Raw genomic sequence first — 24298 nt, forward strand, 5'->3', positions numbered from 1 at the left:
CAATGTTATAAAGATGATGTCAGTTCACATTGTTGTTTTTAAATTATTGTTATTATTATTATTGTTATTATTATTATTATTATTATTATTATTATTATTATTATTATTATTATTATTATTATTATTATTATTATTATTATTATTATTATTATTATTATTATTATTATTATTATTATTATTATTATTATTATCATTGTCGTTGTTGTTGTTGTTGTTGTTGTTGTTGTTGTTCTCATCGTCATCATCATCGCCGTCGATTATTACTTTTTATTATCACCGTGCAATAACTCGTAACTACATGAAAAAAAAACTTTGGTTCTACTTCCTGTTTAGAGAATACTTTAGACTGAGAGAGAGAGAGAGAGAGAGAGAGAGAGAGAGAGAGAGAGAGAGAGAGAGAGAGAGAGAGAAATGGGTGTGGTGTGGAAAGAGGAAGGAAGACAGTCATGCGTGAGCTTGGGAAGTGAAGGGCGCTAGATGAAGGAGAGGAACGTGAAAGAAGGGGAGGGAATAACTAATGGGATTTGACAAAGAAGACGGTAGGAAGAAAGAAAAAGAGGAGGAGGAGGAGGAGGAGGAGAAGGAGGAGGAGGAGGGGAAGGATGAGGTTACAAAAAAATGTGTTTTGTGTAGTGACCATGAAGTTGTTTGCTATTGTAGGAAAGAAGAAAAGACAGGAAGGTGTGTGTGTGTGTGTGTGTGTGTGTGTGTGTGTGTGTGTGTGTGTGTGTGTGTGTGTGTGTGTTTGCGTGCGTGCGTGAGTTATCATCTGTGCATACGTGCATCACTCCGTGGTCGAATGAAAGTGTAGTATTACTTACCGCATGAGCGACACACACACACACACACACACACACACACACACACACACACACACACACACACACAAAGATGTGTTGAGACTTGGAACAGTTTGAGTGAGGAAGTGGTGTCAGCAAAGAGTGTACATAGTTTTAAAGAAAAATTAGATAAGTGTAGATATGGAGACGGGACCACATGAGCATAAAGCCCAGGCCCTGTAAAACTACAAGTAGGTAAATACAACTAGGTAAATACACACCAAAGGGACGTTCTTTACCATGCTAGACAAACACAAAGGCTACACTGACTTTACTCTCATCATGGTCATCTTAGAAACACATGTATAAAGGATTAGCCTTCACGTGCCGCCGTATGTGGACGTTGGGAAAGGCGACCACAGGGACAAGGCTCGGAGACTAGCAATCGTACTTCCTTTCAATTCTATAAATTAGTTTATCCTCCTCCTCCTCCTCTTACTACTACTACTACTACTACTACTACTACTACTACTACTACTACTACTACTACTACTACTACTGCTGCTGCTGCTGCTGCTGCTGCTGCTGCTGCTGCTGCTGCTGCTGCTGCTGCTACTACTACTACTACTACTACTACTACTACTACTACTACTACTACTACTACTACTACCATCACATAGCGAAAGTTAACGATCTCTTCCTCCAGGCTTGTGTCAAGAAGTATATAGGCGAAGGAGATGAGAGAGAGAGAGAGAGAGAGAGAGAGAGAGAGAGAGAGAGAGAGAGAGAGAGAGAGAGAGAGAGAGAGAGAGAGTAGCAATAGAAAGGGTCCCGAAGTACTCTGCAGTAATGGTGTTTTAGATCAGAAATAAAGTATGTGCTATGTAGGCAACTCAGAAGGTATTAAGGATGAAATACTTGTCATGTTGCAGTTAAGTTCCTTAGCATTTTTATTGACATGTACATACACATATTTGACAAGGTCGGGTGTGCTGGCGGAGACGTTATGGTGTTCTGGCAGCGAAGAAAGAACGTCAATTTCATTGTCGAGAAGAACTCAGTCTAGAAACCGCTACTTTCGACATGTTGTTGATGGATTGGTTTTAATATTTGTGGTGCACTACGGGGGCGGCATGCACGGCATGGGAAGTGTGCACTGCAGGGGCATGTACGGCGTGGGCAGCGTGCACAACGGGAGCGTGCACGGCGTGGGAAGTGTGCACAGCTTTGCCGGAGTGCACGGCGTGTGAAGTGTGCACTGCAGGAGAAGAGTGCACGGTGTGAGAAGTGTGCACTGCAGGAGCAGAGTGTACGATGTGAGAAGTATGCACAGCGGGGGCGTGTACGACAGGAGCGTGCACAGCTGGGGTGCCGTAAGAGGAGTGTGTTCCGTGGGACACGTGCACGGCGCCAGCAGATCCGTGGTGTCCGTGTCCGTGGGAGTCGTGGTAGGCGGGGCGGCTGGCACGGATGGCGTAGATGGTGTTCAGCTGGTCCTGGTAGGCTCTGAAGAACTGGTCACGGGCGGCCGCCACCTCGTAGGTGTCCGAGACAGGGATGACCTTGCCGCCGATGCCGGCGGGAACACTGGAAGCTAGGGGACCCACATAGGGGGCCTGCCCATAACCGTAAGCGTGAGTGCCGTGGGAGGGAATGCCGGGTACAGGGATGCCGTAGGCCTGATGGGCGGTGGTCGCCACCATCACTGCCAAAACAACCTGTTGGGATAAACTGGGCTCAGAAAACACTAGCAATCTGGGTAGTTCAGTGGTAACGCGCTGGCCTGGCATTGCTAAGGTCAGCAGATCGAGTCTCCCTCGGGCTCGTTAGTTTAGACTGTTTATTGGAAGGTTACTGTTGTGAGTGAAACGCCACAGTGGGAAGTTGAGTTCGTCTGGCTGACGTTCTGGAGAGCACCAGATGTGATGGATAGCGGAACTAAAACCAACGAAGTTTAACTTTAAACTCCCGTAAGGCTTCTGGACAGAACAGTGAGTCAAAAGACCAGTATTGCTTATCTAAATTATGCTTGTTTTCTCTTGTACTTGTGCACTTGTTAAGAATAATACACTTTGATCGGTTTTCCTGGAAACTAGAAATAGTGAGGCAGTATTGGTGAGATTCACCAGTGTGGTTGCCTGTGGACGAGGCGCGCCGCGTGACTACAACACTGTTGACAGTGACTGTAGCAGTTGTGAACAAAGATAAGTTGACACCAGAAAGAGCCGAGTTACCAGAGTCTTCATGTCGCTGAACGGGAGGAGAGCCGAACTGTGCCTTGCCTCCCGGCTTCCCTCAATATATACTGCAGTGTGGCCCTCGCTCTTCCTCTTCTCGGCCCTGAGACGCCGCGACACTCGGGTAATTTCTGGGTGGCGAAGTTTTCACAGAACGCACGTCCTTGATTGATGTGGCCATGTAGCAGTATTGACGCCTCGTCGTCCTGACCACGCCTCTCACTCCTCCTCCGCTTGCTTTCTTATTAACATCTGTCTCTCCTCCGCCTGCTTTCTTATTAACATCTCTGTTTGCTAATTAATGTCACTGAATAGTACAAAAATAAAGTGAATACATTATGAAAGTTCATCAAATACTCTATGGTATAAGGTAGATTAACTGGACATTTAAGTGGCTACATAAACGGTCACAAGAAAGTAAATAATAAATAATGAGTTTAATTAAGGAATAGCCTGGAACAGATATTCGATAGAAAGAAAGACAAATAAAGCTGTGGGGGATGTAAAGAGGGAGGTGGTCCAGGTGACGCGCTGCTAGGTACGTCTTCCTAAGTTCCTATTTCTGTATTGCTCCTTATTTATAGATATCATACTTTCTACTTATTCATTCAGCTAGTGTGTGTGTGTGTGTGTGTGTGTGTGTGTGTGTGTGTGTGTGTGTGTTTCACCGTTTGATCTGCTGCAGTCTCTGACGAGACAGCCAGACGTTACCCTACGGAACGAGCTCAGAGCTCATTATTTCCGATCTTCGGATAGGCCTGAGACCAGGCACACACCACACACCGGGACAACAAGGTCACAACTCCTCGATTTACATCCCGTACCTACTCACTGCTAGGTGAACAGGGGCTACACGTGAAAGGAGACACCCAAATATCTCCACCCGGGCAGGGAATCGAACCCCGGTTCTATGGCTTGTGAAGCCAGCGCTCTAACCACTGAGCTACCGTGTGTGTGTGTGTGTGTGTGTGTGTGTGTGTGTGTGTGTAAACATCCATAGGTAGCAAACTCCACCAATTATATCATAACACGTATCATTACATTTACTTCAATATTCACACTTTCATTTACAGAGTGAGGATAGAAAGAAAATTTCTACGGAGGTTTTGCTTGAAATTCTAGTGAAATCTTTCCTAACTAGCCACGAGTGTCATTTCTGGCAAGTTCTTTGCTCAAAATCAATTATTAACATGAAAAAAGCATTTGATCGCGTTTGATTAAAAACTGACGAAACATTGCGACACGCCGGGGTTTCACTCTCATGGTGTTCAGTCAAGTACAGTTCCGCTTTATGAGTACAACGTAAGATTGAAATAGACTGAGCAAAAAGTTTCGCAATGATCACATAAATGTAGTAAACTTTTTTTACAGATTTTTAAGTGTATGGACCACATGCTGTATCATAAATGATGACAATACTTCCTATATTTATACTCTGTCCGACGGTGACCAAGCAGGAAATTAAATTGTCGAGGCAGGACGTGACGGTGGCAGGAGTCAGACTCAGACTTTTGAGACTGACCAAGAATATCTCGTGGCGTTGTTATCAGCGAATATTACGCCGGGAGAGTCTTCATGTCTACTTAGAATTAATAAATGAAATGTTTGGCCAATCAAGAAAACCTTGAGAACCTGAGGTGTGGAACTCTTCGTCACGCTACCGTGGGTTTGAAATATAGGATTTTTTTTTTTTTTTTATTTTTTTTATTTAGCAGAGCCAGTAAATAATGCATTGTCACTGAGAGCATGGGTGGATACCGCCGTAATAACTGCATGCATCTAAACTCATCACGTTCACACTAACACCTGAAGAACACTGATAATGGATGTCACTTTCCTACGTTAATGAGATGACAAAGCTTGGAGCAAGACAAATAATAGCAACAATATACTCCTGTGTGGCATCTCACACATTGCTACGGTTACCCTTGCCTTGCTTGCCGCTCATATGGTCACGTGTTACTTTGTAGTTTTGCTTGTGTCAGTGGGAGGACGGTATTGCTTCCCTTTACTGTGTGCGTGCGGGCTTGTTATTTAGTATTGGATGAGGAGATGATGCTTTCGTCACCTTAAAAATTTGGGAATATAATGTATCTTTTTCTAGTAAGTTGAGAAAGTTCCACCCAGAATTAAGTAAATGCTTATATTCAACAGCCTACCAGTTTTTACCATGACTGAAGTGTGGGATAGGTTGTGGAAGCTTTCGTGTAGCAGTGTTAAATAATACTGAAAAGATCCGATTAATATCTTATCTTCAGCTACCAGAAACTTGAATTTCGCTACCTAACCCTTTCACGGCTACAACTTCTTGAAATCGGTAGTCTAAATTTTCTGATGCAAGTTTAGATTATATTAACTATATGTGTATGTGGAAGCTTGAGGAAAGTAACTCAAGAGATGGAAATAAACACTACCTTCTTCCACTAAAAACCAGGGATGTGGCCTTCTCTACCAGAGCCACAGAAGAGTGGAGAAAACACAGGCACAATATCAAAGCACTACCTTCTTCCACTAAAAACCAGGGATGTGGCCTTCTCTACCAGAGCCGCAGAGAGTGGAGAAAACACAGGCACAATAACAAAGCACCACTTTAATGAAAGAAGAGCACTCCAACACAAGTGTACTTGAACTATATGGACGTTGGTCGCCACTTACAGAGGTAGCTGCTCTAGCGCTGATACCACGCCCATCCACTTTACACACGGCCGTCCCTGGCAGCACACGGGTACAGGATCCCAAGGAGAGGACGAGGAATGGAGAGTAGGTAGAGCGGTATCCAGCGGTGACCAGGATTGAAGCAGGGGGGTGGATGCAGAACCACCTTCCAAAGGCTGGTCTGGACTCAGGCTGGCTAGACACGGCTGCCAGGAGACTGGCTCAGGTCCCCCAAAGCGAGCGGTGAGCAGGGCTTCACGGGAGAATACTTCTGGAGGCAGAGGTGAGTCTAGGTAGTGTTGACTCAGCCAGAGCTTAGGAGAATCTGCCTTCCTTCGGTCTCGTTGCCCAGGCGTCAGGACGGAAGCCGGAATTCAACGCAGGAGACGGTACCTCGAAGATCCGAAATGTGAAGCAAAGAGATAGCATAACAAAATGACCATTACAAAATGACCATCAATAAGCAAAACAACCATCAATAGGAAAGATAGTTTCAAAGTACCCCGATATAGTTTTCGGGCCTTGTTACTTTGAAAGTAACAAGCTGATAGTTTAATCCCTAGTCGTTTTCACATTCCTCCCTCAACAAGCCTCAATACACATATCGAGAAAGAATAGAAGACAACGAACTAAAGCACTACACTGAACAACTGAGAAAATCAGCCCCAACATAATTTTTCCAGGAATGTGTACTGCACGAAACCTATAATCTTGTAGCTTTAGTGCCCATCTTAGCAGCCTATCATTTGCACTTCTAAATCTGGAAATGTAGACTAAGGGTTTATGATCCACTTCTAAAATAAACTCCTTCCCTCTAAGGTAATAATCAAAGTGTTGAATACCAAAACAGACGGCAAGGCACTCCTTTTCAATGGTGGAGAATCTTCTCTCTCGAACCCGAAGTTTTCGACTGGCGTACGTAACTGGGCGAGGCTAGCCGTCCACATATTTTAGCAGGACTGCTCCTAGCCCATGACTTGAAGCGTCCGTTCGTAGCACGAAAGGACGAATGGAATCCGGTAGTCTTAAGATGGGTGCAGACTGGAGAACTGCTTTAAGATGTTGGAAACTCCTCTGATGTTCCTCAGTCCATATGTTCGTCAGTCCAGACTAGTGGTTCGGTGACGCCCTTGCGGGGGGGGGCGGGGTCAGACAGACAACTTGTGTAGGAGGAAGCCTGGGGGATGAAATCTCGATAAAAAGATACCTTACCCAAGAAGGACCTTACCCAAGAAGGATTGAAGTAGCTTTTTGGTACTTCGAGGACTGCAGGAAGAAATGGCAGAGAGACTATCATTGAAGACAAAGCGTCTTACCGTCCACAATGAAGCCCAGATACTGGATGGATCCGAACCCGAATCGACACTCCGATACTCGAGCAGTGAGGCCGTGTTCTCGAAGATGCCAAAGTACGGACTTGAGGGCAGCGATGTGTTCTGTCCAGGTTGTTCCATAGATGAAAATATTATCAAAGTAGAACGATACTCCGGTTAGTCCTGTTAAGACAATCCTCAAAGACAATCCTCATTAATCTGATGCAAGTGGCATCAAGCTGTACCTAAACCAAATGGGAGCCAGCAAAATTCTATTGTGAGTTGGAAAGGCAGTAAGTGGCTTAGCACTATCAGTGAGTGGGTGTGGCTTAGCACTATCAGTGAGTGGGTGCCGGCAAATCCGGGAGTATTCACCTAATTTGTCTTTCAGCTCTATTACATATTGAAAACAGGAACAATCATCTGTGAAGGATTTATCCTCCCATAAATCCTAATCCCCATAAATCCCATAGAACTGCAGGAGGTCCTTTTAACTGCCTTACCGTAAAGGAGCTCAAAAGAAGAAATCCGGTCCGGTCACTTGGCATCTCCCTTAAAGTGAACAAGGTGGCAGGAAGATAACGGTGCCACTCACGCGGTTTTTCAGAGCACAGTTTCCGGAAGCACGCCTTCAGAGTGGAGTGGAACGGTGGAGTGGAACGGAGAAAATAGACAACAAGGCTTCTGGAATAGCAATAGATGTTATTTCTTGGAGAGGTACGGCTTCTGGGAATCCGGTTGCAAAATCACTTAAAATTAGGTGACAATGGCCTTCAGATGATGGTGGAGACAAGGGACCCACGATGTCAATAGCCACTCTTGAGAACGGCTCAGTGATGATAGGTAGGGGCCGTAAAGGTACAGGGCGCACTCTTCCTTTTGCCGACATACGTTGACATTTATCACAAGACTTACAAAAAGTTGTGACGTCAGCTCCTACCCCAAGCCAATAGAAGTGGTGGTAAACCTTACCTCTAGTCTTGTGGGAGAGGTGTCCTGACATTGGACTCTCATGGGTAAGAGACAGCACCAGGCGACGACACTGCAGGGATGACCAACGTCTTTCCGCACTTGTTCTTGGTTGCTAGAAGAACGGCACACTCGGTAGAGTAGTTCATCAGAAAACTCTACAGGAAAACTAACCACTGCGAGTTACCTCCAACCACTGCGAGTTATCTCTTGTTCACCAGTTTGATGCCTTACGACGGAGAGCCTGAAGGGAGGAACACGAATTTTGCAGGTGAAGAATGCCGAGGCAGACTAGCCTTTTTCACGTTCTCGTCTGGTGTGCTCACTCCTTCCACATTACCAACCAGAACACTACAGAACTTGAATGAGAACTTGATTGGAGCACGAACAGGACACTGGGAGACGTCTACATCGGGTAAGGCTTCCTCAGATACGTCTACATCGGGTAAGACTTCCTCAGATACAATGACACAGGAACAGCCAGTGTCACGTATGATGGTAGATACTCTCGCTCCATTGATGGTGCCAGAAGAAAAGTAGAGAAGAGTAGTAGGATCACTGTAGCAGAGGTCGAATGTGTCCTGGCTCCCCACAAATGTGACACCTTACGGGTGTGGAAGACCTCCTGGCCGGTGGAGGAGATCGGCAAGAAGCTTAGTTGGAGATGTAGGTCGGCTTCTTGTGTCCAGCTGGGGCGTGTTTCGGGTAAGCATGATGGGCAGCTGCCCAAATATCTGCACGTTTGACAGCGTCGTCCAAGGTCTGCACGTCCTTATATCTGGAGAAATAGAGGCAAGAAACTGGTTCACAATTACAAAATATCCGAGTTTGATAACATTCCCCCACTTCACAAGTATCTATCCAGTTGTCAAAATACCGGCCAAGTTGGGTGGCAAACTACTGGAATGTCTCACCAGGTTTGATCCGGAGAGAAAAAAACGTGTGGCAATAGTGCTCAGTGGACTGATTGAAGTTTTAAGGAGAGGATTTAAGTTTAGGGTAGTCACAAATTATCAGCCAAAGTAGTGCAGATTTCTGCTAGCTTACCAGAGAGAAGACCACCCAGTCGAATGGCGTAGTTGTCCTGAGGAATGTTGAGCAGGGCAGCAATGCGTTCAAAACGAGTGAAGTAGGATGTCAGTTCATCTTGATAGACTGGTAGAGAAGGACGGGGAATAGCTTTAATTCGGACATGAAAGGCCATAGTCTCTTTCCTTTTCTTCACGCACTTTCTCGTTCCTTTTGTCGTTCATCTCGTTGCAACGCTTGTTGAGTAGAAACAAACTCGCGTACCTCGTCACTCTCGAGTCCCATTTCGATTCCCAACTCAACTAGCTCCTTGATAGAAGGCATGATGAACACAACACCCAAGAACACACAGCAAAGGAACCAAAATAATCCATGAATAAAGGACACCCAAGGAAGCAATAGAAAAATTACATACGTCAGAGGAGAAAACTCCACACCTGACAACACCACAAGACCTTAACTAAAGGCTTTAAAAACGCAACTAATTAGAAACAAGCCCTCACAAACCAACAGTAAAAAAATTACTCACTTCCGAGCCTTGGACAATGAGCCGAGGAAGGCAACACTACCTGTCCCCCAACGATGACTTAGCACTCCACATACTCAACAAGAGAGGGTCGAGAAGGCACAATCCTGGCGAGGTCGTCACTTGTGGAAGCTTGAGGCAGGTAACTCAAGATATGAAAATAAACACTGCCTTCCACTAAAAACCAGGGATGTGGCCTTCTCTACCAGAGCCGCAGAGAGTGGAGAAAACACAGGCACAATAACAAAGCACCACTTTAATGAAAGAAGAGCACTCCTTCTCCAACACACGAACTATATGGACGTTGGTCGCCACTGGACGTTGGTCGCCACTTACAGAGGTAGCTGCTCTAGCGCCAATACCACGCCCATCCACTTTACACACGGCCGTCCCTTGCAGCACACGGGTACTGGATCCCAAGGAGAGGACGAGGAATGGAGCAGGTAGTAGGGGTGGAGGAAGTAGAGCGGTATCCAGCGGTGACCAGGATTGAAGCAGGGAAGGGGTGGCTGCAGAACTACCAGCAAGCCTGAGTAATATGGTGGTTCATCCAAAGGCTGGTCTGGACTCAAGCTAGCTAGACAGGGCTGCCAGGAGACTGGCTCAGGTCCCCCAAAGCGAGTGGTGAGCAGGGCTTCACGGGAGAATACTTCTACAGGCAGAGGCGAGTCTAGGTTGTTGACTCAGCCAGAGCTCAGGAGAATCTGCCTTCCTTCGGTCTCGTTGCCCAGGCGTCAGGTCGGAAGCCGGAATTCAACGCAGGAGACGGTACCTCGAAGATCCGAAATGTGAAGCAAAGAGATAGCGTAACAAAATGACCATCAATAAATAAAACAACCATCAATAAGAAAGAAGATGGTTTCAAAGTACCCCGATAGTTTTTGGTCTTGTTACCTTTAAAGTAACAAGCTGATAGTTGTGATAGAGTGATTGGATCGCGTGGCGTGGTGGCCAAAGATGTCCCTGCCTGGCGAGGGATCCGGCCACTAAAACACAACTTCATGCTGGAACTGTACAGAACGTGATGCATTTTCATGGTGTCTTTATTGGCTGCTTAGAAGAAAAGGAGTCATTTGTATTTATTTCAGTCATTTGACCTCGGCGAGTACTGAGTGTAGTATGGTAGTGATTGTAGTGTGGTGTTGATGGTGATGATAAATGGTGAGGATGATGGTGATGACGTTGATGATAATGATGATGATGATAATAATGATAACAATAATGATAATGATAATAATAATGATAATAATAATAATAATAATAATAGTAATAATAATAATAATGATAATAAAAATAATGATAATGAAAATGAAGATTATACTGTAATTTAATGTTTTGTTGTTTACTGGAAATCAATGCCAACATTCATTTAGGTTTATTTATTTGTCAAGTATTATTAAATTACTATTCTATTATTACTCTTATTATTATTATTATTATTATTATTATTATTATTATTATTATTATTATTATTATTATTATTATTATTATTATTATTATTATTATTATTATTATTATTATTATTATTATTATTATTATTATTATTATTATTATTATCGTTGTTATTATTCATATAATTATTACCATCATTAACATTGTAATTTTCATCAATGTTAAGATTATTACTATGTTTCCCTTGGTGAGCACGTTTCCACACACACACACACACACACACACACACACACACACACACACACACACACACACACAAGGGATGTGCTTCGTCACGCCAAACAGACACACGTGAAGGAATACATAGGCGCGTGCGTGAACCGATCAAAACAGTGCACGTGTAAAACTGTGAACTACGATGATGTAAGCAGTTGCTGTTGTTGTCCTTGTTGTTGCTGTTATTGCTCCTGTTGCTGCTGCTGCTGCTGCTGCTACTGCTATTGCTCCTGCTATTGGTTCTGCGTCTGCTGTAACTAGTATTTCCTAGGTAGCAGGATAGTACCAGGAAGGACAAAGGGAGAGGGAGAAGAGATACGGCGAGGGAAGAGAGATGATAAGCAGTTAGAGAAAGGATGGGAGGAAATTTGAAGAGAGAAAGGGTGTAGAGGGAGAAGGAAGGGAGGGAATCAGGAAGAATGTGATATCGACAGGCAAAATCACCCATACCTTCAACCTTAGCACGTAATGGTGAACTATAGAAATTTTTGTCATTAGAAATGACCTTGCAGTAATTGGTGTGTGTGTGTGTGTGTGTGTGTGTGTGTGTGTGTGTGTGTGTGTATATATATATATAACGTATAGGCAGGCGGTGGCGTAGTTGATAAAGGTGGTGAGCGTGGGATCAGGTAGACGTCCACGCGTAGGTTCGAATCCCACCACATACCACTTTGAAACTATGCCATTTGTCGAGTAGTTTAAAGTTACCAACATGTCACCATGATACCCAGGTTCAAGGTGGTTACACCAAAGATGAGCTTGGCTGGTGATTTGGGCGCTCATATGGGTACCACTATAAAAAGCTGCGACACTAATGGGCGGAGCTTAGCAGCGCTTCCCACATAATATTCTTCAAGTATGCCTTCAGGCGCTATAGGCCACAAAATGGAAAAAAAAACTATAACCACTACTACTATGAGTGTGTGTGTGTGTGTGTGTGTGTGTGTGTGTGTGTGCTATTTTAAACGTTTTGATGTGTCTTGACTTAATGCCCCAGTGTTTTAATTTTGTTATCTAATTTATTTGGATGTTAAATTGTGCTTTTATGACTTTGACATGCATTATGTTACTATTATTGGCGTTTTTGACGTCTTTGTAATTTTGTTTATGTAGTAATTAACTCAAAATATAATACTTTTCCTAAAATATATGGACCACAATAGCATATAATTGCTATAAACATACTAGAACATGATTATGGAATTGATAATGTATTCTAATATTGTTGATTGTGGTTGCTCATTTAACTACATACCTACTAACTTACTGATCTACTTACTTAATGAGTCTGTGTGTTTGAGCAAGGGACAACAGTCAAGGTGAAATGCAAGGCAAGTAGTTTACGTGGAATGGCAGAGACGCAGCGCCACCCTGGAGAGGGGTTCCCATGTCCTCAATGTGGATTTTATGAAACACACACACACACACACACACACACACACACACACACACACACACACACACACACACACACACACACACACACATGTACGCACGCATGCACGCACGCACGCACACACACACGGCCTGGTAGCTCAGTGGTTAGAGCGCTGGCTTCACAAGCCAGATGACCAGGGTTCGATTCCCCGGCCGGGTGGAGATATTTGGGTGTGTCTCCTTTCACGTGTAGCCCCTGTTCACCTAGCAGTGAGTAGGTACGGGATGCAAATCGAGGAATTGTGACCTTGTTGTCCCGGTGTGTGGTGTGTGCCTGGTCTCAGGCCTATCCGAAGATCGGAAACAATGAGCTCTGAGCTCGTTCCGTAGGGTAACGTCTGGCTGTCTCGTCAGAGACTGCAGCAGATCAAACAGTGAAAAAATTACACACACACACACACACACACACACACACACACACACACACACATGTACGCATGCATGCACGCACGCACACACACACACACACACACACACACACACACACACACACACACACACACACACACACACACACACACACACACACACACACATGCAAACGCTACATGAGAGAGGTTTACTGTTTATTGACATGTACGTACACATATTTGACAAGATCGAGTGTGCTGGAGACGTCAGCTGTCATAGTGTTGTTCTGGCAGGGAAGAAAGATTTGTCAGTTTGTCAAGTCGAGAAGAACTCGGTCTGGAAACCGCTACTTTCGACATGTTCCTTCTGGCTGTTGTTTTAATAATTGTGGTGCACGGCGGGGGAGGCGTGCACAGCGTGGGAAGTGTGCACGACGGGGGCGTGCACGGCATGGGAAGTGTGTACGACAGGGGTGCGCACGGCGTGGGAAGTGTGCACGACAGGAGCGTGCACGGCGTGGGAAGTGTGCACGACGGGAGCATGGTGTCCGTGTTCATAGCCATAGGTGTTGTGGTAGGCGGGGCGGTTGGCACGGATGGCGTAGATGGTGTTCAGCTGGTCCTGGTAGGCTCTGAAGAACTGGTCACGGGCGGCCGCCACCTCGTAGGTGTCTGAGACAGGGATGACCTTGCCGCCGATGCCGGCGGGAACACTGGAAGCCAGGGGACCCACATAGGGCGCCTGCCCATAACCGTAAGCGTGAGTGCCGTGGGAGGGAATGCCAGGTACAGGGATGCCGTAGGCCTGATGGGCGGTGGTCGCCACCATCACTGCCAAAACAACCTGTTGGGATAAACTGAGCTCAGAAAACACTAGCAATCTTGGTAGTTCAGTGGTAACGCGCTGGCCTGGCATTGCTAAGGTCAACAGATTGAGTCTCGCTCGGGCTCGTGAGTTTAGACTGTTTACTGGAAGGTTACTGCTGTGGTTGGAGCGCCACTGTGGGTTCGCCTGACTGACATTCTGGAGAGCACCAGATGTGATGGACACTGGAATTAAAACCAACGAAGTTTAACTTTAAACTCCCATAAGGCTTCTGGACAGAAGAGTGAGTCAAAAGACCAGTATTGCTTATCTAAATGATGTTTGTTTTCTCTTGTACTTGTGCACTTGTTAAGAATAATACACTTTGATCGGTTTTCCTGGAAACTAGAAATAGTGAGGCAGTATTGGTGAACTTCACCAGTGTGGTTGCCTGTGGACGAGGCGCGCCGCGTGACTACAACACTGTTGACAGTGACTGTAGCAGTTGTGAACAAAGATAAGTTGACACCAGAAAGAGCCGAGTTACCAGAGTCTTCATGTCGCTGAACGGGAGTAGAGCCGAACTGTGCCTTGCCTCCCGGCTTCCCTCAATATATACTGCAGTGTGGCCCTCGCTCTTCCTCCCGCTCGGCCCTGAGACGCCGCGACACTCACGATAATTTCTGGGTGGCGAAGTTTTCACAGAAGCACGTCCTTGATTGATGTGGTCATGTAGCAGTATTGACGCCTCGTCGTCCTGACCACGCCTCTCACTCCTCCTCCGCCTGCTTTCTTATTAACATCTCTCAGTCTGCTAATTAATGTCACTGAATAGTACAAAAATAAAGTGAATACATTATGAAAGTTTATCAAATACTCTATAGTATAAGGTAGATTAACTGGACAGTTTAAGTGGCTACATAAACGGTCACAAGAAAGTAATAATAATTAATGAGTGTTTAATTAAGGAATAGCCTGGAAGAGATACTCGGTAGAAAGAAATAGACAAATAAAGCTGTGGGGGATGTAAAGAGGGAGGTGGTCCAGGTGACGCGCTGCTAGGTACGTCTTCCTAAGTTCCTATTTCTGTATTGCTCCTTATTTATTGATATTATACTTTCTACTTATTCATTCAGCTAGTGTGTGTGTGTGTGTGTGTGTGTGTGTGTGTGTGTGTGTGTGTGTGTGTGTGTGTGTGTGTGTGTGTGTGTGTGTGTGTGTAATTCACCTCGGTCTCCTGCTGGTCACCCAACCAGTCTTCCCCATTACGGAGCGAGCTCAGAGCTCATAGACCGATCTTCGGGTAGGACTGAGACCACAACACACTCCACACACCGGGAAAGCGAGGCCACAACCTCTCGAGTTTCATCCCGTACCTATTTACTGCTAGGTGAACAGGGGCCACACATTAAGAGGCTTGCCCATTTGCTTAGCCACTTCCCGGGATTCGAACCCGGCCCTCTCGACTGTGAGTCGAGCGTGCTAACCAATCCACAACGCGGTGTGTGTGTGTGTGTGTGTGTGTGTGTGTGTGTGTGTGTGTGTGTGTGTGTGTGTGTGTGTGTAATTCACCTCGGTCGCCTACTGGTCACCCAGCCAGTCTTCCCCATTACGGAGCGAGCTCAGAGCTCATAGACTGATCTTCAGGTAGAACTGAGACCACATCAAACACAACACACACCGGGAAAGCGAGGCCACAACCCCCCTAGTTACATCCCGTACCTATTTACTGCTAGGTGAACAGGGGCCACACATTAAGAGGCTTGCCCATTTTCCTCGCCGCTTTCCGGGACTCGAACCCGGCCCTGTATGTGTGTGTGTGTGTGTGTGTGTGTGTGTGTGTGTGTGTGTGTGTGTGTGTGTGTGTGTGTGTGTGTGCGCCATGAGTGTCACATTTTTTGCAAGTTCTTTGCTGAAAATGAATTATTAACATGGGGAAAGAAGCATTTGATCACCGTGTTTGATTAAAAACTGACGAAACATTGTGACACGCCGGGGTTTCACTCTCATGGTGTTCAGTCAAGTACAGTTCCGCTTTGTGAGTACAACGTAAGATTGAAATAGACTGAGCAAAAAATGTCTCACAATGATCGTATTAAATGTAGTAAATTTTATTTATAGATTTTGTATGGACCACATGCTCTAACATAAATTATGACAATACTTCCTACATTTATACTCTGTCCGACGGTGACTTCATCAAGCAGGAAGTTAAATTGTCGAGGCAGGACGTGACTGAGCCTTGAGGTGGCAGGAGTCAGACTTTTGAGGCTGACAACAATATCTCGTAGCGTTATCAGCGAATATTACGCCGGGAGAGTCTTCCTGTCTACTTAGAATTAATAAAAGAAATGTTTGGCGATGGATTAAAAGATTTCAATAAGAAAACCTTGAGAACCTGAGGTGTGGAACTCTTCATCACGCTGCCGTGGCTTTGGAATGATATAAGATTTGATTTTTTATAGCAGTGCCAGTGAATAATGCATTGTCATGGAAAGCATGAGCATGGGGGGATACCGCCTTAATAACTGCATGCATCTAAACTCATCACGTTCACACTAACACCTGAAGAACACTGTAATAATGGATGTCCCTTTCTTACGTTAGTGAGGTGACACAAAGCTTGGAGCAAGACAAATAATAGCAACAGTATATTCCTGTGTGGCATCTCAGATACATTGCTACGGTTACCCTTGCCTTGCTTGCCGCTCATATGATCACGTGTTACTTTGTAGTTTTGCTTGTGTCAGTGGGAGGACGGTATTGCTTCTCTTTACTGTGTGTGTGTGTGTGTGTGTGTGTGTGTGTGTGTGTGTGTGTGTGTGTGTGTGTGTGTGTGTTATTAAGTATTGGATGACGGAGATGATGCTGTCGTTACCTTAAAAATTTAGCAAAATAAATTATAATTTTTTAGTAACTCGAGAAAGTTGCACCCAGAGTTAAGTAAATGCTTATATGGAGCAGCCTACCAGTTATTACGGTGACTGATGAGTAGAACAGGTTGTGGAAACCAGAAACATTTGTACTTGGTATAATAACTTTGCCGTCTTAATAAAAAGTTTACCATTTTCAAAACAACAAATATAATCCATTTACGGCATGTTTCTCATAACACAGCTTTTGTAGTATCATCCTTACATGCGTTAAGCGCTCTTTCAAGATCACTGAATGTCCAATAGAGACACAAGCAAACTTGCCACCATTATGCAACAAGACAAACTTGAAACTTCGTTTGGAGCTGTCAATAAATAAACGCCTCTCATCTGGATTGTACTTGTGCAGTCCCATTGCTGAAAGGAGGCCTTTGATGCTGTTGAAAAACACAAAGTCATCTTCTTAACTGAAATATTAAATAAGTTCCTTGTCTCTGTTATCGTGAAATGTAATCTTAGCTTCAGAATCAAGTACATGGTGTTTACTGACACGATAGGCCAAATGTCTGCTGCCTCTTTTGACAAAGCTACATCTTTGACCAAGTCATTCAGCTGTCTTAAATAATTTTTAAGGAGTAAAAACTAAGTAAGGGATAGAGAAAGTAATTCTAGCGTGTTCGGGAGAAATTATCCTTAGAGATTTGATGATGTCCAATATCTTTAAAATAAGAGCCAATTCAACAAAAATATGTGGATTTTCGAATTCAGCTATCCTTACTTATCCTTAAAATTATCTTACATCCTGTGCCTTTTGAAAAAAAAAAAATGTTCTTAGTCAGTGTAATATCCTTTGCAGTACCATTGCACATTGAGTTAGTATCTTTCTGATTGACATTTTTCCTGTTCTTCTTTTCCTCCTCCTCCTTTCCCCTCCTTCTTTTTTTCTTCTCGCTCGCCTTCTTTTTAGTTTTTCTCTTCCTCCGTGCGTGATTTTGTCAAAGGAAAATGAAGTGCAATGTAAAAATGTTAGATGACTTAAATATGTACAGTATATATTGCAATGATGATGTATGTATTGTAAAATATGTAAGATGTGGAAAAATGTATTACATGAATGTACCTATGTAATGTAAAATATGTAAAAAGCATATGTTGCGCCGATGTATGTAATGTAAAATGTAATATGTATGAAATTATTGAAAAATGTATGTGTTGCAATTCTACATAATTCCAACGCAACACTTCTTGATCTCTCTTTGAAATGCAGTGTGAAGTGTTGCGTACTGTCTCAATAAGGCGTGAAGTTAGACTGAGTGTGTGTGTGTGTGTGTGTGTGTGTGTGTGTGTGTGTGTGTGTGTGTGTGTGTGTGTGTGTGTGTGTGTGTGTGTTGCATGTTATCCACGGTTGAGTTTAGCGCTGTTTTCTGTTGTTTTCTGATTGGTTACATATATATATATATATATATATATATATATATATATATATATATATATATATATATATATATATATATATATATATATATATATATATATATATATATATATATATATATATATATATATATATATATATATATATATATATATATATATATATATATATATATATATATATATATATATATATATATATATATATATATATATATATATATTCTGTTATGATTTTGTGCCATGTGTCTATTGCTTTATGTATTTCCTCGGCGTCGCTCCATCATTCAGCATTGTTTTCATTTTTCTTTTTTTCTTCTTACGCAAGAGGGAAACCTGCCAAAGGCAACAAAATATGAGAAAAAAAAAGAGGCCCACTGAAACTGCAGGTTCCCTAAAAGATCTGAAAGGAATTAGCCAAAAGATAGGATAAATGTCTTGAAATTGTGTTAATACTTCTACGTTCCTGGTGTTGTGTTTCAGCGGTGTTGGTATTTTAATGGCTTTGGTTTTAAGTGTAAAGATAACAGTATGCGACCTGTTGTGTTTTCTATGTTCTTTGTGTTGGGTTAAGGTAGGTTAGGTTTCAGTGTAAATATGATTGGTGAGCGATCTGTTGTTGTTTCTATGTTCCTGGTGTTATGTTTTAGTGGTGCTCGTATTTTAGTGGCTTTGATTTTAAGTATGAATCTGACCTAGAGATTGTGCCGTGTTGTAATACGTTGTTATGTTATTGTTATTCTTTTGTTAGTTAATGTCATGTCTGGCATTGTTTTGTTGTTGTTAGTTGCAATTAAGATGGCACGTCCGGACCTAAGTGTTGGAGCTTATCATTGATTCCTTTCCTGCGTGTGTTATTGTTCTATGCGGTTCCCGGTGTATGGTGTTTTTCGTTCAGGTCTGCCATATGTATGTAGTATCTTGGTGTGGTATATTAAGATTTTGATTCCTCTCTTGCGTGTGCTATTTATGTACTAAGTGGTTTCGGGTGCATGGTGTTTGGCGTTCATGTCTCCTATGTATATGCGTTATGTTATTTGAGGCTGAGCTTCCCTCTCTCTCACTCTCTCTCTCTCTCTCTCTCTCTCTCTCTCTCTCTCTCTCTCTCTCTCTCTCTCTCTCTCTGTGATGGCGAATTGGTTTCCTTTGGAAGTTTTGACAGTGATATGCCATCCTTGTTAAAGTATCACTGGAATCGTGAAATTGTCTGTTGAAATCATGAAAGATGTCTTAAAAATCTAGCCTTCCGCTAGACTCCTACTCGATGCCGCAGTAATCTGTCATCGAACAGAATGTTCATATAATGACTGGTATGAAAAGGCGCCAGAATAAAACTATGGCTCATACCATAGACCAGTGGTTCCCAATCGCAGGGTCGCGACACAAGTTAGGGTCGCGAGGGTATTTCTGAGGGTCGCCAGAGGGTCTTACTGAAAAATATCTTAATGATTAACGGTTGTTCACATTTTTATTTTGATTAATGTAACTGATTTACTTTAGTAGGACAAGGTAAAGATTCTACTGGAGACAGTAATAAAAGAGGTCATAAAACACCTATAATCATGCAATTCCGTCCGTAGTACGAGTAGTTTTCATGTACAATACGTGTACTTGACCGCCGAACAGTGAGCGAGGAGCCTGAGTGAGCACTGAGCAGTCAGTCGCATCAGTGACGATGCGGCAGTGAAAGAACGCATTGCATGCATCGGACTTGTTTTTCTTTTCTTTTTTTCTTTTTTATAACAACTCTTACATGCCTTCCTCCCATCGCCCTCTTTGCTTCTTTGTGTCAGTCTGTCTGTCTCTATCTTTGACTGCCTGTCTGTTTGTACCTCTGTCTGCCTGACTGTCTCTTGTTTGTCTCTGTCTCGGTTAGGTTAGGTTGGATTTGTTATTACAATTAGGGTCGCTCCTCCATGTTAAGACTGCATTTAGGGTCGCAACCAAAAAAGCTGGCAAACACTGCCATAGACTCTAACTACAAGGGTCCATGCTCATTACTAGTGGGAGTCTACATGCAAAATTTGATGAGGTTAGCTAAAAAGATAAAATCAGGATGTCTTTTTCTTTTTTTTTAAGACTTTGTCCGCCTAATATTTAGGCAGTTCCGCCGACACCCGTCAAGTACATATACGGAGTCTATGGAGATGACAGATGGAATTAAGCATCTTTGCTTTTACAGAGACTGCCAGGTGTATAGGCCTGACATCCTCTTGGAGGTTCCTTCATTTTCTATTAACTTACTGACCTACATACTAACTGAATCTCTGTGCATTTGAGTAAGGAGCAGCTGTCAAGGTGAAATGCAAGGCAAGTGACTGGTTTAGCCGTACTTTACGTGGAATGGCACTGACGCGGCTTCACCTCGGAGAGGGGTTCGCATTTTATGACACACACACACACACACACACACACACACACACACACACACACACACACACACACACACACACACACACACACACACACACACACACACACACACACACACACACACACACACACACACACACACACACACACACACACAGTAGTGTAGTGGTTAGCACGCTCGACTCACAATCGAGAGGGCCGGGTTGGAGTCCCGGTAAGCGGCGAGGCAAATGGGCAAGCCTCTTAATGTGTGGCCCCTGTTCACCTAGCAGTAAATAGGTACGGGATGTAACTCGAAGGGTTGTGGCATCGCTTTTCCGGTGTGTGTTGTGTGTGTGAATTACACACACACGGTCTATGAGCTCTGAGCTCGCTCCGTAATGGGGAAGACTGGCTGGGTGACCAGCAGGCGAACCGAGGTGAATTACACACACACCGCGTAGTATAGGTGTTAGCATACTCGGCTCACAACCGAAAAGGCCCGGGTTCGAGTCCTGAGCGCGGCGAGGTAAAAGGGGAAGCCTCTTAATGTGAAGCCTCTGTTCACCTAGCAACAAGTAGGTACAGAATGTAACTGGAGGGGTTGTGGCCTCGCTTTCCCGGTGTATGGAGTGTGTTGTGGTCTCAGTCCTACCCAAAGATCGCTCTATGAGCTCTGAAGTCGCTCCGTAATGGGGAAGCCAGGCTAAATGACCAACAGGCGACCGTAAATACAATATATACACATAATTCATGAAAGATGTTTATTATTTATTGACATGTACGTACACATATTTGACAAGATCGGGTGTGCTGGAGACGTCAGTTGTCATAGTGTCGTTCTGGCAGCGAAGAAAGATGTGTCAGTTTGTTACGTCGAGAAGAACTCGGTCTGGAAACCGCTACTTTCGACATGTTCCTTCTGGCTGTTGTTTTAATAATTGTGGTGCACGGCGGGGGAGGCGTGCACAGCGTGGGAAGTGTGCACGACGGGGGCGTGCACGGCATGGGAAGTGTGTACGACAGGGGTGCGCACGGCGTGGGAAGTGTGCACGACAGGGGCGTGCACGGCGTGGGAAGTGTGCACGACGGGAGCGTGGTGTCCGTGTCCATAGCCATAGGTGTTGTGGTAGGCGGGGCGGTTGGCACGGATGGCGTAGATGGTGTTTAGCTGGTCCTGGTAGGCTCTGAAGAACTGGTCACGGGCGGCCGCCACCTCGTAGGTGTCCGAGACAGGGATGACCTTGCCGCCGATGCCGGCGGGAACACTGGAAGCCAGGGGACCCACGTAGGGCGCCTGCCCATAACCGTAGGCGTGGGTGCCGTGGGAGAGAATGCCGGGTACAGGGATGCCGTAGGCCTGATGGGCGGTGGTCGCCACCATCACTGCCAAAACAACCTGTTGGGATAAACTGGGCTCAGAAAACACTAGCAATCTTGGTAGTTCAGTGGTAACGCGCTGGCCTGGCATTGCTAAGGTCAACAGATTGAGTCTCGCTCGGGCTCGTGAGTTTAGACTGTTTACTGGAAGGTTACTGCTGTGGTTGGAGCGCCACTGTGGGTTCGCCTGACTGACATTCTGGAGAGCACCAGATGTGATGGACACTGGAATTAAAACCAACGAAGTTTAACTTTAAACTCCCATAAGGCTTCTGGACAGAACAGTGAGTCAAAAGACCAGTATTGCTTATCTAAATGATGTTTGTTTTCTCTTGTACTTGTGCACTTGTTAAGAATAATACACTTTGATCGGTTTTCCTGGAAACTAGAAATAGTGAGGCAGTATTGGTGAGCTTCACCAGCCAGGGGTGTGTGGCTGCCTGTGGACGAGGCGCGCCGCGTGACTACAACACTGTTGACAGTGACTGTAGCAGTTGTGAACAAAGATAAGTTGACACCAGAAAGAGCCGAGTTACCAGAGTCTTCATGTCGCTGAACGGGAGGAGAGCCGAACTGTGCCTTGCCTCCCGGCTTCCCTCAATATATACTGCAGTGTGGCCCTCGCTCTTCCTCCCGCTCGGCCCTGAGACGCCCCGACACTCACGATAATTTCTGGGTGGCGAAGTTTTCACAGAACACACGTCCTTGATTGATGTGGTCATGTAGCAGTATTGACGCCTCGTCGTCCTGACCACGCCTCTCACTCCTCCTCCGCCTGCTTTCTTATTAACATCTCTCAGTCTGCTAATTAATGTCACTGAATAGTACAAAAATAAAGTGAATACATTATGAAAGTTTATCAAATACTCTATAGTATAAGGTAGATTAACTGGACAGTTTAAGTGGCTACATAAACGGTCACAAGAAAGTAATAATAATTAATGAGTGTTTAATTAAGGAATAGCCTGGAAGAGATACTCGGTAGAAAGAAATAGACAAATAAAGCTGTGGGGGATGTAAAGAGGGAGGTGGTCCAGGTGACGCGCTGCTAGGTACGTCTTCCTAAGTTCCTATTTCTGTATTGCTCCTTATTTATTGATATTATACTTTCTACTTATTCATTCAGCTAGTGTGTGTGTGTGTGTGTGTGTGTGTGTGTGTGTGTGTGTGTGTGTGTGTGTGTGTGTGTGTGTGTGTGTGTGTGTATTTACCTTGTATTTACCTAGTTGTAGTTTTACAGGGCCTGGGGTTTATGCTCGTGTGGCCCCGTCTCCATATCTACACTTATCCAATTTCTCTTTAAAACTATGCACACTCGTTGCTGACAGCACTTCCTCACTCAAACTGTTCCAAGTCTCAACACATCTTTGCGGGAAACTATATTTTATAACATCTCTCAGACATCTTCCCTTCCTCAGTTTCTTACTATGCGATCTTGTGCTTCTTCTCTCAGGATTAGTTTCTCATTATCCACTTGATCCATTCCGTTAATCAATTTATAAACTTGTATCAGATCCCCTCTCTCTCTTCTCTCTTCCAGGGTTGGTAGATCCATAGCTTTTAGTCTCTCCTCATATGTCATCCCTTTAAATTCTGGAACCATTCTTGTAGCCATTTTTTGTAGTCTCTCCAATTTCCTTATGTGTTTCTTTTTATGGGGTGTCCACACAACTCCTGCATATTCCAATCTAGATCTTATTTTAATACTTATCAATTTCTTCATCATTTCTTTGTCCATATAGTGAAATGCTAATCCAATATTCCTTAGCAAATTATATGTCTCTCTGAAAATTCTATCAATATGGTTTACCGGTTGATTGTTTTCTTCCATCGTCACTCCCAAGTCCTTTTCCTTTTTTACTTTTTCTAGTTCTACACTATCTCCCATCTTATAGATTCCCACTGGTCGTCTTTCACTTTTCTCATTTCCATGACATGTCTTTTGTCCACATTGAATTCCATCTCACATTTTTTACTCCATTTCCGGATCTTGTTTAAGTCTTCCTGTAGTATTTCACAATCCTCTTTTTGATTTATGACTCTGCACAGTTTCGCATCGTCCGCAAACAGATTTATGTAGCTGTTCACTCCCTCTGGCATGTCGTTTATATATATAAGAAAAGTATTGGCGCCAATACTGACCCCTGTGCCACTCCGCTGTCTATTGCTCTCCACTTGGGCTTCATATCTTTAAATACCGTCCTTATTTCTCTCCCCCTCAAGTAAGTGTGTGTGTGTGTGTGTGTGTGTGTGTGTGTGTGTGTGTGTGTGTGTGTGTGTGTGTGTGTGTGTGTGTGTGTGTGTGTGTGAATTGAATTGAATTGAATTGAATTGAATTTATTTATATGCTCAGACTTTACAATTAACTTCTTCAGTACCGTGCCGCGTTTTCACATTCATTCTAGTCAATATTTGGCGATTTTATACAGCTTCAGAAACTTACGTGGGGATTAAAATAGTAAAGACTTTGGCCATTAATTTTCTGACCTCC

The 24298-nt window shown here is 44.0% G+C and overlaps 1 protein-coding gene and 1 long non-coding RNA gene across 3 annotated transcripts; both read right to left on the reverse strand.

Moving 5' to 3' along the window:
- Positions 1-1711: 1711 nt before the first annotated feature.
- LOC123498472 lies at positions 1712-22538 on the reverse strand. The gene is made up of 16 exons (XM_045245574.1): positions 22344-22538; positions 21366-21826; positions 16989-17078; positions 14316-14553; positions 13348-13807; positions 12521-12547; positions 9845-10160; positions 9394-9419; positions 9001-9108; positions 8563-8731; positions 8250-8511; positions 7957-8068; positions 6988-7167; positions 5672-5942; positions 3014-3164; positions 1712-2497 (listed from the first exon to the last, which is right to left on the reverse strand). Exons 1-16 carry the CDS (start codon positions 22527-22529, stop codon positions 1883-1885), a joined length of 3672 nt encoding a protein of 1223 aa, XP_045101509.1. The 5' UTR covers positions 22530-22538; the 3' UTR covers positions 1712-1882.
- LOC123498622 lies at positions 6637-10199 on the reverse strand. Of its 2 annotated transcripts, XR_006672747.1 has the most exons (4): positions 9001-10199; positions 7488-8731; positions 6988-7107; positions 6637-6848 (listed from the first exon to the last, which is right to left on the reverse strand). It is a non-coding gene; the product is annotated as an uncharacterized LOC123498622 (long non-coding RNA). The 2 variants fall into 2 exon arrangements; XR_006672746.1 differs by having other exon boundaries at positions 7488-10199.
- Positions 22539-24298: the final 1760 nt, after the last annotated feature.

Source organism: Portunus trituberculatus, chromosome 48 (genome assembly GCF_017591435.1).
Source record: "Portunus trituberculatus isolate SZX2019 chromosome 48, ASM1759143v1, whole genome shotgun sequence".
In the NCBI taxonomy this organism is placed as follows: domain Eukaryota; kingdom Metazoa; phylum Arthropoda; class Malacostraca; order Decapoda; family Portunidae; genus Portunus; species Portunus trituberculatus.

Coding starts and splice junctions, on each gene's coding strand:
- LOC123498472 (XM_045245574.1), bottom strand. CDS start 22,529: ATGACCACATCAATCAAGGACGTGTGTTCTGTGAAAACTTCGCCACCC. Junction 8,512..8,562: donor CCAGGAGGTCTTCCACACCC/GTAAGGTGTCAC, acceptor CCTCTGCTACAG/TGATCCTACTACTCTTCTCT. Junction 2,498..3,013: donor TCAGCGACATGAAGACTCTG/GTAACTCGGCTC, acceptor TTATCCCAACAG/GTTGTTTTGGCAGTGATGGT.